This window comes from Hemiscyllium ocellatum, chromosome 3 (genome assembly GCF_020745735.1).
Source record: "Hemiscyllium ocellatum isolate sHemOce1 chromosome 3, sHemOce1.pat.X.cur, whole genome shotgun sequence".
Taxonomy (NCBI): Eukaryota; Metazoa; Chordata; class Chondrichthyes; order Orectolobiformes; family Hemiscylliidae; genus Hemiscyllium; species Hemiscyllium ocellatum.
In genome coordinates this window covers 100,637,675-100,654,124 of record NC_083403.1, presented here as the reverse complement: position 1 = coordinate 100,654,124, position 16,450 = coordinate 100,637,675, and the positions used below count along the sequence as shown (strand labels likewise).

At 40.1% G+C, this 16,450-nt stretch overlaps 1 protein-coding gene across 10 annotated transcripts in view; it reads right to left on the bottom strand.

Moving 5' to 3' along the window:
• The window catches only part of dst (dystonin), a 624,072-nt gene that overhangs the window by 493,935 nt on the left and 113,687 nt on the right, over positions 1–16,450 (bottom strand). Inside the window, exon 1 of one of the 10 annotated variants that reach the window (XM_060852162.1) lies at positions 6,188–6,253. The exons of the other annotated variants lie outside the window; for them this stretch is intronic. Within the exon in view, the coding sequence (XP_060708145.1) occupies positions 6,188–6,251 (64 nt within the window). The 5' untranslated portion in view covers positions 6,252–6,253. Of the gene's footprint in view, positions 1–6,187; positions 6,254–16,450 lie in introns of those variants that run through there. 10 annotated transcript variants of the gene reach the window in all.

Genomic DNA, 16,450 nt, shown 5'->3' with positions numbered 1-16,450 from the left:
ATTGAAAAATAGACATAATGGTGGGTCAGGTAGCAGTATCAGGTTATATCTAATTAAAATGCATCAATATTCATGTACGTAGAGCAGTGTGATATGCCACAGAGGTGCAGCAAGTGATCAAGGTGGCAAATGGATGTTGGCCTTTAATGCTTGGGGATTTGGAGATAACAAATAGGCAAGTCTCATTCTAACTATAGAGGGCACTGGTGTGGCTGCACTTGGGGTACTTGGTGTACAGTTTTGGTCTCTGTGTTTAAGAAAGGATCCATGGATATTGGAAGTCGTTTAAAAGATTGACGAAGCTGATTTCTGGGATGAAGGGGGTGACTTGTTTAGATGTTTTTGGTATGCTCAGCCTTTATTCCTTACAATTTAGGTCAACTATTAAAATGTACTGAGAAGGTAGCCCTACTAGTACAGAAATCTTGAAGTGGGGGACACAGTTACAGAATAATGGAGCACTCACTTAACACTGCAAAGTGAAGGAATTTCTTCTTCCAGCATCTAGTTAATATTGAAATTCTCTACTCTGGAGAATTATGGAGGCTAGATCACTGGAATATTTAGAGGGCTTGCTGGGTTTTTTTAACAAATAGACAAGTTGATGGCTACATTGAGCTGACACAAAAGAGGAGTTGAGGCCTGGGGCAGATAAACCATGATCTTGCTGAATGATGAGATAAGCTGAAGGAATAAAACGTATAGTAAGAACATATGCAAAACTGGGCTCATAACTAACAGATGGAATTCAATCTGGAAAAGTGTGAAGTGATTCATTTTGGAAGGTTGAATTTGAATGCAGATTACAGGGTTAAAGACAGGATTCTTGGCAGTGTGGAGGAACAGAGGAATCTTGGGGTCCGCATACATAGATCGCTCAAAGTTGCCACCCAAGTTGATAGGGTTGTTAAGAAGGTGTATGGTGTGTTGACTTTCATTAGCTGGGGATTGCATTTAACAGCTGCAAGGTTATGCTGCAGCTCTATAGAGTCCTGCTTAGACCACACTTGGAATATTATGTTCAGTTCTGGTCACCTCATCATCCGAAGGATGTGGAAACTTTAGGAAGGGTGCAGAGGGGAATTACCAGAATGCTGCCTGGACTGGTCTTATGAAGAAAGATTGACGGAGTTATGCTTTTCTCACTGGAGTGAAGGAGAGGTGATTTGATAAAGGTGTACAAGATGATGAGAGGCACAGATAGAGTAAACAGCCAGAGACTTTTCCCCAGGGCAGAAATGTCTATCATAAGGGGGCATAGTTTTAAGGTGACTGGAAGAAGGTTTAGGGGAGATGTCAGAAGCCAGTTCCTTACACAGAGTGATAGATGCATGGAATGCACCGCCAGCGGTCGTGGTAGAGTCAGATACATTAGGGACATTTAAGCAACTCTTGGATAGGCACATTTATGGTAGTAAAATGAAGGGTATGTAGGTTAGACTGATCTCAGAGTAGGATAAAAGGCCAGCACAGCATTGAGGGCTGAACAGCCTGTACTGTTCTATCACCTAGAAGAGAGGAGTGAACCTTTGCTTAACATCTCAGTTAAATAGTGCAGCACTCTATTAGTACTGAGTGCCACTCTGGAGTGGGATCTAAAATCCACACCTTCTTCCAGCTGCATACAACAAGGCTGAACACGTTAAGTTTCATTTTGCCTGTGCAATATCTCGTCCAATTTGCTCAAAATTGGCAGCACATACACTGGCAACACCTTTTCCCGAAGCCAACTGCTTGATATTTCCCAGTATCTTTTATTTTTCGTCCCTTCCCTTAAAAGGGACGGACCCAAATTTACCACTGCATGACTGACATGTTGAACAGCAAATGAGTCTGTCATCCACAACACATTGACTTAAACAAAACCCACAACTAATTCTTCAAAATAATGGAGTTACTGTGGACAAGAATTGGGTGTTTGGAGCAAAGACTTCAAAGAATGGGTCACCCTAAATAATTGTGGGACTGAGTGGTGTCAGTAGATGTTTAAAGGCCGCAGTTTACTAAAGTGTACTACATAGGCAGAAAAACACAGTCACGGATTCCAACAGGAATTTGTGAATGTCTCTGGTACATGATGGTCTGTTCTTTAACGGGAGAAGAACTGATTGTATTTTTACATTATTGTGAAAACAGTGATGGTCTTGCCAGAAAGTGTGTTTAAAACAACATTGCTTTGAACTTTGACCTCCTGCATGTTTCCAGCATTTTTTATGGTAATTTCAAATCAGGTAATCACTCCAAGAGGAATTATTTCCTTTGCATTTGTCACCTCAAAGCCTTTTACAAGCAGTTCTCAGTCCTTCAAAAACTCCTCTACATGCAATTGTTCCTTTCAGCAGTAAGTCAACTGTCAAAGGCCATATCTGGTTTATAATTTAAAACAATGTTGTCATGGCAACCTCACAGCAAACTTTAGTTTCAAATCTACCAAATTCCAGTTTTGAAATACTTCATTGAAAGAAAACAGAAAGAATCCAACCCAAGGGTGTCCCCCATATGCAAGATTGAGATCGGAAGGTGGAGTCAGATATTAAAAGCAGTGTTTAAATAAAGTGCACTGATACTAGAATCAGGTGCATAACACGACAATATTCCCACTCCCCAAATACACGAAACTTTATCAATTACTAACAAGTGTGAAAGATATCAAATAGGTGTAGTGCTATCAAACAATGTACTGCAGTTAATAAATGACCAGCTTATATCAGCATTTGCGGTGTTGTCTGTAGAATAAATATTTTCCAAAATGCAATCAGTCACAGTCTGGGCTTGGCAGATGCTTGAAAAATCTAAGGTTTCTCTGATAGTGTGAGACTCCCACAGTAGTGCATGGAAGTGACACCCAAGTTGTGATTTAGCGATGGCAGGGGCTTGAACCCAAGACCTTCAGAAGCTATACAGAGAGATGAACTAAAACGAGCAAGTCCTCTGGGTATTCTTGCACTCCTCAGCAGCTTCCAGCATTGGGTATGTTCTTGGCCAGGAAAGATTAGGAGATACAAAACCATGGATGGTATACACGAGGCAAGAGAGAGACAGTGAGCAGGACAGGAACAGTTAGTCTAATGGCAGACAGGGGAGAAAGAAAATACTAACAATTGTAGATACACAAGTAAGTTGCAATGATTACCAATAAACAACTTTCTGATTAATCACAGCAGGAACATAATGTTTCTCATTCATTTTACCCTGCGAATGCAGACTGCAATACTTCAGAGCTGCTCAGTCAGTGGAGTGGAAGAAAACGGATTTGGAGGAGTTTGAAATTTACATATTGCCCTGATGAAAAGGAATCAGTTCAAACATTTCTCTGGCATTTTGCATTCTTTCAAGGAATGGATACTTAATGGACTCAATCGCAGCTAAAGCCTCCATTTGATAATTAATACCATTCCCATGCAACTCTTCTACGACGACTTGTTTGACAGATTTCAAATTTGACCACCTTTACAGCAGACAGTTCCTTAAATAATGATGACTCAACCTAAATGATAAGCTCTGCAACATCACCTTTTGCTTCCATTTGTACTTAGTATTAAACATTTTGGCCCAAACCCAAAAGCACTAAGCAATAGTTGGTTAGCTCTGTGTGGAGGGATGGATGGATGGAGGCAGCCAGAAAATGAAACTTCATTATACCACTGAAATTCACTACCATATCTTAGAGTCAGAATGTTGTGAGATCCAGTCTCAACTTGGTTATTTCAGGATCTAATCCAGGCCAACAGCATCGGTAACGTTCAACTTCCATCACCAATCTTGCTCACAATCTTGCTCCCATGCATCCTCCAAATGTCCCTTATTGTTTGCTTCGTCAGCCTGTCTTTGAACAAACCCTTTTTCACGCATCAGGCTCTCTCTTTACCAGATGTTGTCTTGTTGAAAATGACCATGAAACACTTCAAATAGTTCACATTGAAGCTTCCTTCCCTCCACCACCCTACAGGACCTTTGGAATAATCTACAGTTTCAACTGGAAACCCAGAAGTTGAGGGCTGCCATTTTTTAAAAAATGTTTGATATTAGTTCCCTTAAAAACACAAAATTGAAGCACTTTTGGGGACTCCATCAAGTAAAAGGCAGGATGGAGAACAAGTACAAGTCTTGTTACACAATAAAATGCAGTGCCTTGACAAACAAAATAGCCAAGTCCTCCAAGTTAAGAAACGAAAATTTTCCAATAGGGCTAATTGCAGCCAAAAGAGATTATCCATGTCTTCACTGAAGATTGTTAAATCTTCTAAAGGTTCTGTGACAGAGCTGTGCTGCTTTTTGAAATAAAAACCACCAGAAACTAACTGAACTGTTTAGACAGCTCCAAGGGTTGTTACAGTTTAGCTTAGCCAAATGGAATGCAGTGCGTTCCAGGGAACGATATGTTCTAACATCTGATGCTGCAGTCTTCTACTTGAAGTACACTGTATTTTATCCTTGTACTGACTTGGCTTCAGAGAGGGCCACAGTGTGGCAGCAAGGAGCAAATCTGAATGAGGTGCATGTGTGATCAGAAGTTCCTGGATGGGGAGTGGGAATTAGAATAGATTTTGGAAGAGATAACAGTGGAACATAAGAGAATGGTAGGAGAGGGAGAATGGAAAGAGAGTGGGATTCTGGGAAGGAAAATAACAATGGGACAACGCCTCTTCTCTTCTTCAAAACAGTGTTGTGGGAATCTTTGATGCTCAGCTGAGAGGGAAGACAGGACCTTCAACAGCTCATTCAACAGTCAGTACCGCTGACTGCAGCAACGCCTTCAGTAGTGTCAAACTACATGTTATCCTACTACTGTACTGCAACCGTCTGCTTCAGAGGCAAGAATGCCACTCACCGAGCCAGAGTTATGCGATGGGATATGGTTCTGGAGCATCATAACCCATCATTATCAAAGTGGCAACCTCAGTAGCAAATATTAAAAACCAATTCTACAACAGGAAAGGGACAGTTTCCAATGGAGGAGGTCGAAGCATGAATAATTTTGGTGGAAGGCAAGAATTTAAATTGATCCCGATACCATCCTCATCATATACCCCTGTAAAATAGCAAGAAGTCGGAGGTAGTCGAAAGGGTGATGATTATTGTGGCATTCACAAGGACATTATGGTCATATTTGGACTATTTTAATCATTCAGTGATTAGCTTGAAAGAATCAAGTCTTATCTCTGAGAGGTCTGCAAACATAGATATGCACATGCATTCCCAATCACAAAGCTCCTGACACAGGACAAGCAGTATCAGTATACATTATCACTGACCACTGATCACCTTAAAGAGCAAAACAATGAGAAGGACAGATACCAGTCATGAGTCAGATTATGCTCAGAACAGTGTCCAATTTCCTCATTGAGTAAAACGTAGAAAATTGCATTTTTAAGCCGAACCCAAAGGCAACAAAAACGCCAACAAGTTATTCCTCACAACATACTACGCCTAGGTTTTTAGGTGACTCATAATTATTGTCATGGACAAAACCTTGAATCTATACAGCACTTCTAACATCCGGGGCACTTTACAGAATTTGGCATAGACTTGGCAAGGAAGGAACTGGCTCAGGTGGCCGTGAGCTTGGTTACAAAGATAGGTTTTGAAGGAACAGGGTCAGTGATAATGCCACTCCACATGCACTCAGTACAAATTGCACAAGCACAGCTTAGTGGAGGAAGCCAAAGAAAAGATAGAGTTTGCACAAACTCCAAGCTAACTTTGGGTTACAACTGAAGATTTGATTTCAACATTCATATATTCATATAGTACGCAAGGTGCTCATTCAGCCCGTCATGCAAGTGTCAGTCCTTTGAAAGAACAGTGCACATTAGTCACACCACTGATGGTCGATCCTCAGGCAGCATATTTCACTTGTCTTCAAGTATTTATCCAGTTACCTTTTAAAAAGTTACTTTTGATTCTGCTCCCACCACCCTTTCAGGTAGGGCACTGAAAACAAAATCCCACAGCTCCTCTGGGTCCTTTGCTAATCACTTTGAATGCAATCAGAGGGGACAGAGGTTTAAATTGTGAAGTGACTAAAGCCATAAACCATGAAGGAATGAAGAGGCACAAGCATTTCAAGTTACAGCTTATTATTGGAACAGCATTTAACTGAAGCAGTGTCTGACTTTACAGCCTGGGCGTGAATTTTACACTGTAGCTGAGCCAAAGATACATGTGGGACATACAAGGTACTAACCCATACAACACATCCGGTTCACCAGCCGAGCGTTCAGCTCTCTTTCACTGGGGAAAAGGCCCATCTCTCGTCCAGGCTGTTCAATGCAACGATCTGACATTTCCATTTTCAGTGCTGAGACATACAAAAGTAAGGCAGGCGTGCTTACTGAAGAGACTCCTCCCACTTCATCTCAAGAATAGCCACTCCCCCCCAACCATCCTACTGGTCTGGATGGAAAATAAATTTAGCACACCTTTTCTCAAAAGTAAAAGACATTCCTCCCCAACAATTATCATAACAAAGTGGTTGAAGAGCATGTAGAATCATGGTATTCCCTGCAGCACTCCGACAACAAACACAACCAGTTAGAAAAATTGTCTAATTTATCACGGAACAAAAACGTAAGGACTGAAATGAGTAAGGAGAGTAGGGCGAGTCAGCGTGACTCGCTGAAGAAGAATTTGTGGTGCTTATTTTAAAATTCACTTTATTCATTAAATAACTCAGTGAAATAAAAGGCAAAATGTAGTTGGCTGACTTGGAAGATGATACACACATAAATCCTTCAAAAAGGAAAGTGCCTAAAAAGCAGTGTACAGGCACAGACCTGCACCTATAGGGATGTCTCCCTGACAGCAAATCATGCAGCTTTTCATTCCAATCTTCTCCAGTCACAAGATTAAAGAAAGTTTATTCAAGATTGTGCACAACACAAGATTTCTTACATACAGCTTTGCAATTATTATCCAATCTACATTCTTAATAGCTACTAGGTACACAGAAACATCAGCCTCTGGCTTCAGCTTGGCAAGCCCTATCATTGGAACAAAATAAAAGATATGAACTCAGAAATGGCAAAAAACAAATACCCCTTTGTTTCCAGTAGGGAGTGAGACACACTAGGAGATTATGACAATCAATAGTTCAATTTTAGTAGAACACTAACTTTTCTGGATGAGGAGGTAGGTCACATCAGTCCTGCAAATCCTACAGCATAGTACCTAATACAATGCTCACTTTATAATTGGTGTATTTTGAACTCTTAGTTAAAGTAAATTGTTGCATGCATCTCAGAGTACAAAGGGACCTTGATCAGGTGTGCAGAGAATTGGTAGATGGAGCCTAATTTAAATAAATATGAGGTGTTGCATTTTAGCAAAGCAAATCAGGGCAGGACTTATACACTTCATGGTAGGCTCTTGGGAAGTGTTGCCACACAAAATTAGCTCAGGGTGCAAGTTCATAGTTCCTTGAAGGTGGAGTCCCAGGTAGACAGGGTAGTGAAGGTGGTGTTTGGTATACTTTTCTTTATTGGTCAAATCATTGAGTAGGAGTTGGGAGGTCATGTTGTCGCTGTATGGGACATTGGTTATGCCACTTTTGGAATACTGCATTCAATTCTGGACTCCCTGCTTTAAGAAGGCTGCTGTGAAAATTGAAAGGGTTCAGAAATGATTTAGTAAGGGGTGTTTCTAGGGTTGGAGGTTTTGAGCTATGGGGAGAGGGTGAATAGACTGGGGCTATTTTCTGGAGCTTTGGAGGCTTAGGGATGACCTTACATGGTTTATAAAATCATGAGGAGCATATGTAGGGTAAATAGCCAAGGTATTTTCCCCAGACTGGGGAGAGTTCAAAACTAGGGGGTAGATTAGATTACTTACAGTGTGGAAACAGGCCCTTCGGCCCAACAAGTCCACACCGACCCGCCGAAGCGCAACCCACCCATACCCCTACCTTTACCCCTTACCTAACACTACAGACAATTTAGCATGGCCAATTCACCTGACCCGCACATCTTTGGACTGTGGGAGGAAACCGGAGCACCCGGAGGAAACCCACGCAGGCACGGGGAGAATGTGCAAACTCCACACAGTCAGTCGCCTGAGGCAGGAATTGAACCCAGGTCTCTGGCGCTGTGAGGCAACAGTGCTAACCACTGTGCCACCGGGGTTAAAGATTTAAGGTGAGAAAGGAAAAATTCAAAAGGAACTGAAGGGAAATTTTTATCACACAGAGGATGGTGCACATATGAAATGAGCTGCCAGAGAAAGTGACGGAGGCTGGTACAACTACAACATTTAAAAGGCATCTGGATGGGTATGTGAATAGGATGAGTTTAGAGAGATATGGGCCAAAGGCTGGCAAATGAGACTAGATTTATTTAGGGTAGCTGATCAAAGGGACAAGTTGGACTGAAGGTTCTGTTTACATGCCGTATGACCAAGTAAATGGCTTGATTTATGGTGGTAAATGTGTTTCTCATTCCTTTGGTCTAGTTCTAAATGTGAGATCATGCCAATGAATTGTTGAATGGTTATAGCAAAGAAGGAAGCCATACAGGCGCAAGCCCCCTGTGTCTCTCCCTTCAGCACTAAAATCCTTTTGTTCAAATACATGGCCAATTCCCTTCTGAAAAGACAATTTACCACCACCACTTCCTTGGAGTTAACCCCAGGTCCTAATGACATGATAAACAATTTTCCTCCGATACCACATAGTAGTAGGGCAGCGTTTTCAGAGGTGTATCAGGCATCTGTGAACCTGCAGCTGGGGTATTGCATATAATTCTCGTCCTTTTACTTGAGGAGGGATGTAATCGCATTGGTGGCAATTCAAAGAAGGCTCACTTGGTTAATTCCAGAGGTAAATAGGTTTGTCTTATGAGGGGAAATTGTACAGCTTTGACCTATACTTACTGGACCTTAGAAGAATGGAAGAGATCTAACTGAAGAGTATAAGATGCTAAAGAAGATTGACAAAGTAGACGTAGAGTGGATGTTTCCCTTTGCAGAACAATAGAGAATGTGAGGCTGTCATTTTAGACTAAAGGGTGACAGCTTTAAACAAAGATGAAGAGGAATTACTTCTCTCAAGGTCAATCTGTGAAACCCACTACCCCAAAGTGCAGTGGATGCTAGAACATTGAGTAAATTTAAAAGGAGAAGATATAGATTTTTAAATTAGTGATGAGTTAAAGGATTATGTGGAGCAGACAGGAAAATGGAGTTGAGGCCCAAATGAGATCAAACATGATCATGTTAAATGGCACAGCAGGCTGGAGGGACTCAATTGTTTATTCCTGTTCCTAGTTCTTAAATTATATATCCTTAAGTTCCTTTGCAAATCATTTCAAATCTGTGTTCTCTGAATATCAACCTTCTGTCAGTGTGCATAATTATTTCTGTCTGGAATCCCACTTGCAGAAAAAACATTTTTTCATTCTGAACCTTATCAGGATAATCTAATATGTTAAACATTTCAGTTTAAGTGAACTCTAAACTCAAGGAAATACACAATAGGTGATGTAGCCTGTCCACATAAATTAATCCATTAGTGAATTAGGAATAATTTAGTTAATCAAGTGCATAGCAAACAACTATTAAATTTGTGATCCTGAAATCCTAGTGAGTGATATTAGTTACTCAGGTCACATCCTCAATTTTTCTTCAGTCAAGGGAAAGAATTTGCGCGAGACCTTTCATTTGTACAACAGTGGGCAAAGTTTGTTTGATTGTGTGCGTGTGCAGTTCCCACATACTCCCCATGTCTGTGTGGGTTTTCTTCCTCGCACAGTCCAAAAATGTTCAGGTTAGGTGGATTGGCCATGCCTTCTAAATTGCCTATAACATGCAGACTAAGTGGATTAGCCATGAGAATTGCAGGGTTATGGGGGTGGAGATGGGTCTGGATAGGATGCTCTCTGGAGGGTCAGTGTGGACGTGATGGGCCGAGTGGCCTGCTTGCACACTGTAGGGATTCTATGACTTCACAAGGTCCAGAAAAACATGATATAATTGCAAATATTTATTTTTCCATTCACATTTTAGCAAAGACATTCCACTTCCATTAACAGTGTGCAACCATTCTGCAAACTGTCAAAGATAAAATAAATTAAGTATGCAATCAATAGCTCCATTTTATTCATGTATGTTACTTTGCATTTGGTGGTCAAGCTTCCTTTATGGGTATATTTTGATATCAAAATGTGATAACAATAAAAATCTGACCATTAGAGCTTAGGGGGCTCTTTTTAGAGGAACTACATATCTGCTGTGCAAATTTTAAAAGATTGCAAAAATTTTTCAGCAAGTATGACTCTATAAAATGAGCACCCACAAAACAATGATGCAAATAATCTTCTATACTTTCAGTGTAATGTCCATGAAAAAGAAAGGAACGACTTTCACAAATCCATTTTTACCACAAAGTCAGTTGAAGTTTTCAGTCCCACCCAATTCCAAAGTAGTGATGAACATCCTGAAATTAGGTCATTTAAATAAATACAGACAAGAGTCAAGAATCAAAACCATAACATGAATAGACAAGATACAATAACTCTCAGTGTTAACTGTGGATCAGTCATCTGATTCATACACAGCCTCACATTCGGAAGATTAGAAGTTTATGACCTACCTCAGGAGATTCAAACAGAAACCAATGCTGACACCTCACAGTCATACTGAGGGAGTGCAGCAGTATTTCAGATGAGACATTAAACCAAGCTTTCAGTGGATGTAAATGATCTGATAGAACTATTCATGCAAGACCAAGGGATTTCTTTTCATGTCCTGCCCAACTGTCCTTTGTATAAAACCAGGAAAAAAGGTATTGTGTAGGTGTTTCAGAGATCTTGCTTTACACAAATGCATGACCGAGATTTCAACCGCATGGCACTGACACACTTCAGAAGTATTTCATTGGCTGTAAAGTGCTTTGAGATATGTTAAGATTGTGAAAGTGATGCTTAATGAAGTTGTCATCCTCTTGGAAGTCTATTCCATTAATTGTGAGGCCTGTTAGGACCTCTTTTCTCCTCCAGCCTTGAAGATTCATTCCAGGCAAGTAAATATAAACTCTACAGCCTCCTGCCAATTCTCTGTCAAAAATACTTATACCTTCTCAGCATATCGGTGTCTCTGACAAAGCATTTTTAGTGGCCTTAACTATCTTTCAAAAGTGGTTATGGAATCCTTCCTTGAGTACTCGGGTCATTACAGAGGAAAGTAAAGGGTCAGATATGCTGCCATTGGTCTGGAGTCACATATGTAGCAGATTGCCATCTCTAAAATACATATGTGAACGAGCTGTATGACATTGTGTAATGTCATGGTCAACAGATATAGATTTGCCTTTCAGATTTTATTTAATTAATTTAATTTAAAATATCTTATTGCACAGTCGGACTTTAACTAAGGTTTCTCGATTAACAGACCAATAACATATCCACTATGCTAATATACCTCAAACTTCTCCAACTGCCTGGAAAAAAAATGAAGGGGGATGAGAGGTGGGGGGGGGGGGGGGGGGGGGGGCGATACAAGGAACAAAGACAGGAGATTGTAAGATCATGTTAAGCCCTTTAAGAATCCTGTAAGCTTCAATAGGTTAACTTCTTATTCTTCTAAATTCTGTTGAGGATAAGCCTAATCTTCTCAACCTCTCCTCATCAGACAGTCCCTTCAGACCTACTGTCAGCCTGGCGAACCTCTTCTGGACCACCTCTAATACCAGAGTATCTTTCATGAGATAAAGGGATCAAAACTATTCACAGTTTTCCAGCTGTGCTCTAACATGTGCCTTACATAATTTTAGCAAAACCTTCCTACTTTTATGCTCCACTCCCCTGAAGATAAAAGCTAATATTTCATTTGCCTATCCTATTACTTGCTGAATTTGAATGCGAGCTTTTTTGTGGTCCATGAATTAGGTCTCCCAAAGCCCTCTTTTCATAGCTGCCTATAGGCATTCTCCACTTAATGTTCAGCTCCTTCAAAAGTGCATTATCTCATTCGTTCCCACATTGTATTCCATTTGCTAAGCTTTTATCCACTCGCTTAACCTCGCTATACCCCTCTATCATCCTCATCATTTACCTTTGCACCTACTTTTGAGTCATCTGCAAACTTAGCAATAATACATTCCTTATCCAAGTTATTAGCATACATTAGCAGTAAATATGGCCCCAGTATTAATTCCTACAGCGCACACTCGTAACAGATTGCCATTTGAACATGCTCCCCTTATCCTAACTCCCTTTTTCATTAGGCAGCCAATTCTCTATCCATGCTACTATATTGCGCCATCATCACAGATTCTTGTCTTATTAAGGAGTTAAATGTGTGGCATCTTATTAAATGCCTGCTGAAAATCTAAACATACATTGCATTCCCCTTATCTATCCTGCTTGTTACCCCCTCAAAAGGATTCTAGCAAATTTGTCAGGCATAATTTCCACTTAAACTATGTGAGACTACTTGGTCTCAGTTAGCTAGTTGGCTGAACGGCAGAGTGATGCCAACAGCATGGGTTCAATTCTCATATCAGCTGAGGTCACTACAAAAGGTCCCACCTTCTCAACCTTGCTCCTCCCTTGAGGCATGGTAATCTTCAGGTTAAAATTACCACCCCTCAGCTCTCTCTAATGAGAAAGCAGATCTATAGTGACCTGGCTTGCTTAATCATATTATGCATTTCTAAATGCTGTTATTTCTTACTTTATAATAGACTAACCTTTTCCCAATAATAGATATTAAGCTAATTGGTTTATCATTATTTGCTTTTTGTCTCTTTCTTCTCTTGAATGCATGTGTTACATTGGCAGTTCTCCAAACTCTGGGATTCCTCCAGAATTGAAAGATTCTCTGCAGATACTTGTTTCAATATCACAGGATGCAGCTCATCCTGTTCGGGGAATGTTAACAATCTTGAGCCTCGTTAGTTTCTTAGCATTTTTCTCTTGCGAGAGTTATTTCTTCTCCTTGAATATTTAGCAATTTTAGAATTCTATTAGTGCCTTCTAGTGTGAATGCAAAGGATTTATTCAACTCCTGCATCTTTTCCTGGATTGCAACAGGCATTACTGGTTCAACTGAAAACCCAGGGAGGGTGCTGTGGGAATAAGCAGGACAGGCCTATGTTGTTTTAGAAAATTAATCACATACACACAAGCCAATGATAATATTTTTAAACAGGAAAAAGAAAATTGATTTAATTAACTACAGATCAAGGTGTTTCAATTTCTTCCATTAAAAAGAATCAAGTAAGTTACAAGTTGAATGGATGAACTACATTGCAGGTCACATTCAGCATTCAATTGCACTGGCTGTTTAGTAACCAAATGCTAATGAAGCTTTATTGTGACACTGGCACAATGTGCCCTGGAGGTTTAGCAACAGATATAATACTAGGCACCGAGAGACTATTAACGACTCAATCTGGTAAACTGCTCAGTGAGTTATAACTAGAAAGTTAGAGCATTCCTCTGAAAGTAAGAGAAGACAATGGTTCTCTAAAAACAAAGTATATGAAAGCATAGGTCATTCTGCGAGGACGCGACCTCCCGCTGTAGAAAATCGCAATGGAAAACTGCTATCGAAAATTGCACTCTAGAGGATCGCTAATAGAAAGTCGCTATGCCTGTTCAGTAGAAAGTTCACACTGTCCAAACAACATCCACAATTCATCAATCATGTTACAGCCAATTCGCGTTGACAAAACGTGTGTTATTATTGAATGACCTACACGTTAGTTCAAAATTAACCTGAGCAAGGTTGTGCTTTAAAAATTAATGGTTTCAACTGGAGACATTTTGCTTACAAGATTCAACTCATGGTTGTACGTATATACATGTGCACACGAGCACAAACACATGAAGAAAGAGCCTTTAATTATTTTATTGACACTTGCTGGCCAAATCAGTTAAATGAATTATATTCAATATATATCATCAACTAGTCAGACATAAGGGCACAATTCTAGGCCATTGTCATTTACACTCCACACAAGCTTTCTCCCATTTTTCTGGATTTAACCTCCAGTATATCCTTCTGTCACTTACTCTTCTGTGTGTTTATCTAGCTAACCTCTAATTACACTGACAAGTCACCAACATTTTGCAAATCATGTTTGCTTCACTCAGGTTGATAAACTGCAAAGCCAGCCAATTCACAAACACTCTATCCTTGGCACTGGTTCAAAAGCAGGTGACATCAAACTAGCTCTGTCTAATCAAAAGAATTAAAGTGAATGCAACCTCACAAAAGGAAGAGTAAAGTCTGATTAACCGACATGAAATCTTGATTATTATTTCCCACACAAAACAATTCCAGTGGGTTGTAAACAATGCTCCTTTGAAGGTGAATAGGTGTGCAGCTGTGCAACCAGGAATATGCCAGGCAGGGAACAGACAGGCTGCCTACAAACAATCTTTACTTCAGCGCGCATGCATGTTTTTCAGTCTTAAAGGGACGATGCACTGCAACAGCCATGCTCCACATAATGAACAGATATGACAGGAAAGACTGGTTGTCTTGAAGCAGTTGCAGGCCAAACATCAAGTAAGATGTGGATGAAGTACGCAACTTTGCTTGGTAAAGTTGGATGCAAAAGTTGGACTCCAGCAATCCACAACCAAAGAGAGATACACATGAAAAGCACAGGAGTTGTGTTGAGCTTGCAATAAATCTGGTTTGGGCTGCACTTGGAGGACTCAGCACAGTTCTGGTTCTCAAATCACATGCAGAGCTACCATTACTGAAATTCCTGCCACTAACATTTAGGAAATTCAGCAGACAACTTGGGCACAAAAATGCTCCCAAAAACAGCAATGACATAATGATAATACGTTTTACGCATTTTGGTTGAGGAATAAGTAGTTGTTAGCCAGGAGAGTTTATTTGCTCTTCATTGCAATAATGTTGTTGGGGCAAGTCAAGCCTTGGTTTCAAGTCTTAACTGAAAGACAGAACTACCGACAATGCAGAACGCCCTCAGTTTCATTGCTTAATTGTCATTTTAAATTATGAGCTCAAGTCTGTGGAGTGGGACTTAAAAGCTAACTGGATGTGAAAAGACTCCATGATTTCATTCCAACTAAGTTTTTCTAGCTTTCAAGCCAACAGTTATCATTCAGCTAGCACCTAAAGTTAATTTGTCATTTCTTTCTGCAGTTTGTCAGATCTTGTGATGGTCAAAATTGAATGATGCATTGTTATTTATTCATTCGTGGGATAAGTGTGTCACTGGCTAGGCCAGCATTTATTGTCCATCCCTAACTGTCCAGAGGGCAGTTAAAAGTCAACCACATCGCTGGAGGTCTGGAGTCACATGTAGGCCAGACCAGATAAGAATAGCAGCTTCCCTCCCTAAAGATATTAGGAAAAGTCCATCTGGTTCACTAACAATCAACAACGGATTTACAGTCATCATTAGACCCAATTCTAGATTTTCAAATTCTACCATCTACCATGGCAGAATTTGAATTCAGGTCTCCAGAACATTAGCTGGGCCTCTGGACTAATAGTGTAGTGATAATACTACTAGGCCATCATCTCCCCATTTTCCTCTATTATATAAACACGAGCACACTAAGAATGCACCAAAGTGGCTGTAATATATTTTCAGGCATTCTTCAGTTGTCACTTGTCTTTTCTCCTGGTACTCATGGCATTTTCTTTCTATTGGGTTTAAGCAGGTCATATTACAAACTAAGAACAGTTGAATTATTACTGTGTGTAAGCCCATGGGTCAAAGGTTACAGATATTGACTATATTAGAAATTTGAAACTCAAAACAGCAAAATATTTGTTCCAAGAGTCTGTTGGCTGTTGTTAAGCAAGGAATCAGCAAAATCCATACAAGAACGAAACACTGGCATAGACAAACTGCCAGCCCCAGGAGATCACCTGATCCCACCAGCTGGTCAATTCCGGACTTCCTTCATACAAATCTCACTCCTGCACAAATAATGACAAGAATGATCGACCACATTGAGCTGTGTGTAACTATTCACATACCAAGCACCTTACAGAGAATGAGATCAAACACTGTATACAAAATATGCATGTATCAGATGGCTTTAACATTCGTGCTTGGTAGCAGTCAAAATAAAAAAGAAAACTCCTCCATGCTAGAAATTTGAATGACAAAAAGTGCACAATATGCTGGAAACACACAGACTACTGGGAGAGAAAGATGATTGCTTTAAATGGACTCCTTTGTCAGACTAATCATCAAAAAAAAGCCCTTACAGTAACATTCATTTTACTTTCAACAAAATGTTGCCAATCTTTCACTGCCATGAGGATATTCCCAATAACAAATTAAAAGTTCTATTTCAAATCACTGAGGAAACATTGAAAATATAGTCAGAAATTTCAAGATCATGTGAATTACAAAGAAGTAGTTGCCATGGAGTTGATGTGCACTTTCACAGCTTTCACGATGGGCCACAGCTCCCTCCAATGGCAGGGAAAGTTACCAGGTACAAAAGTCTTCAAATGG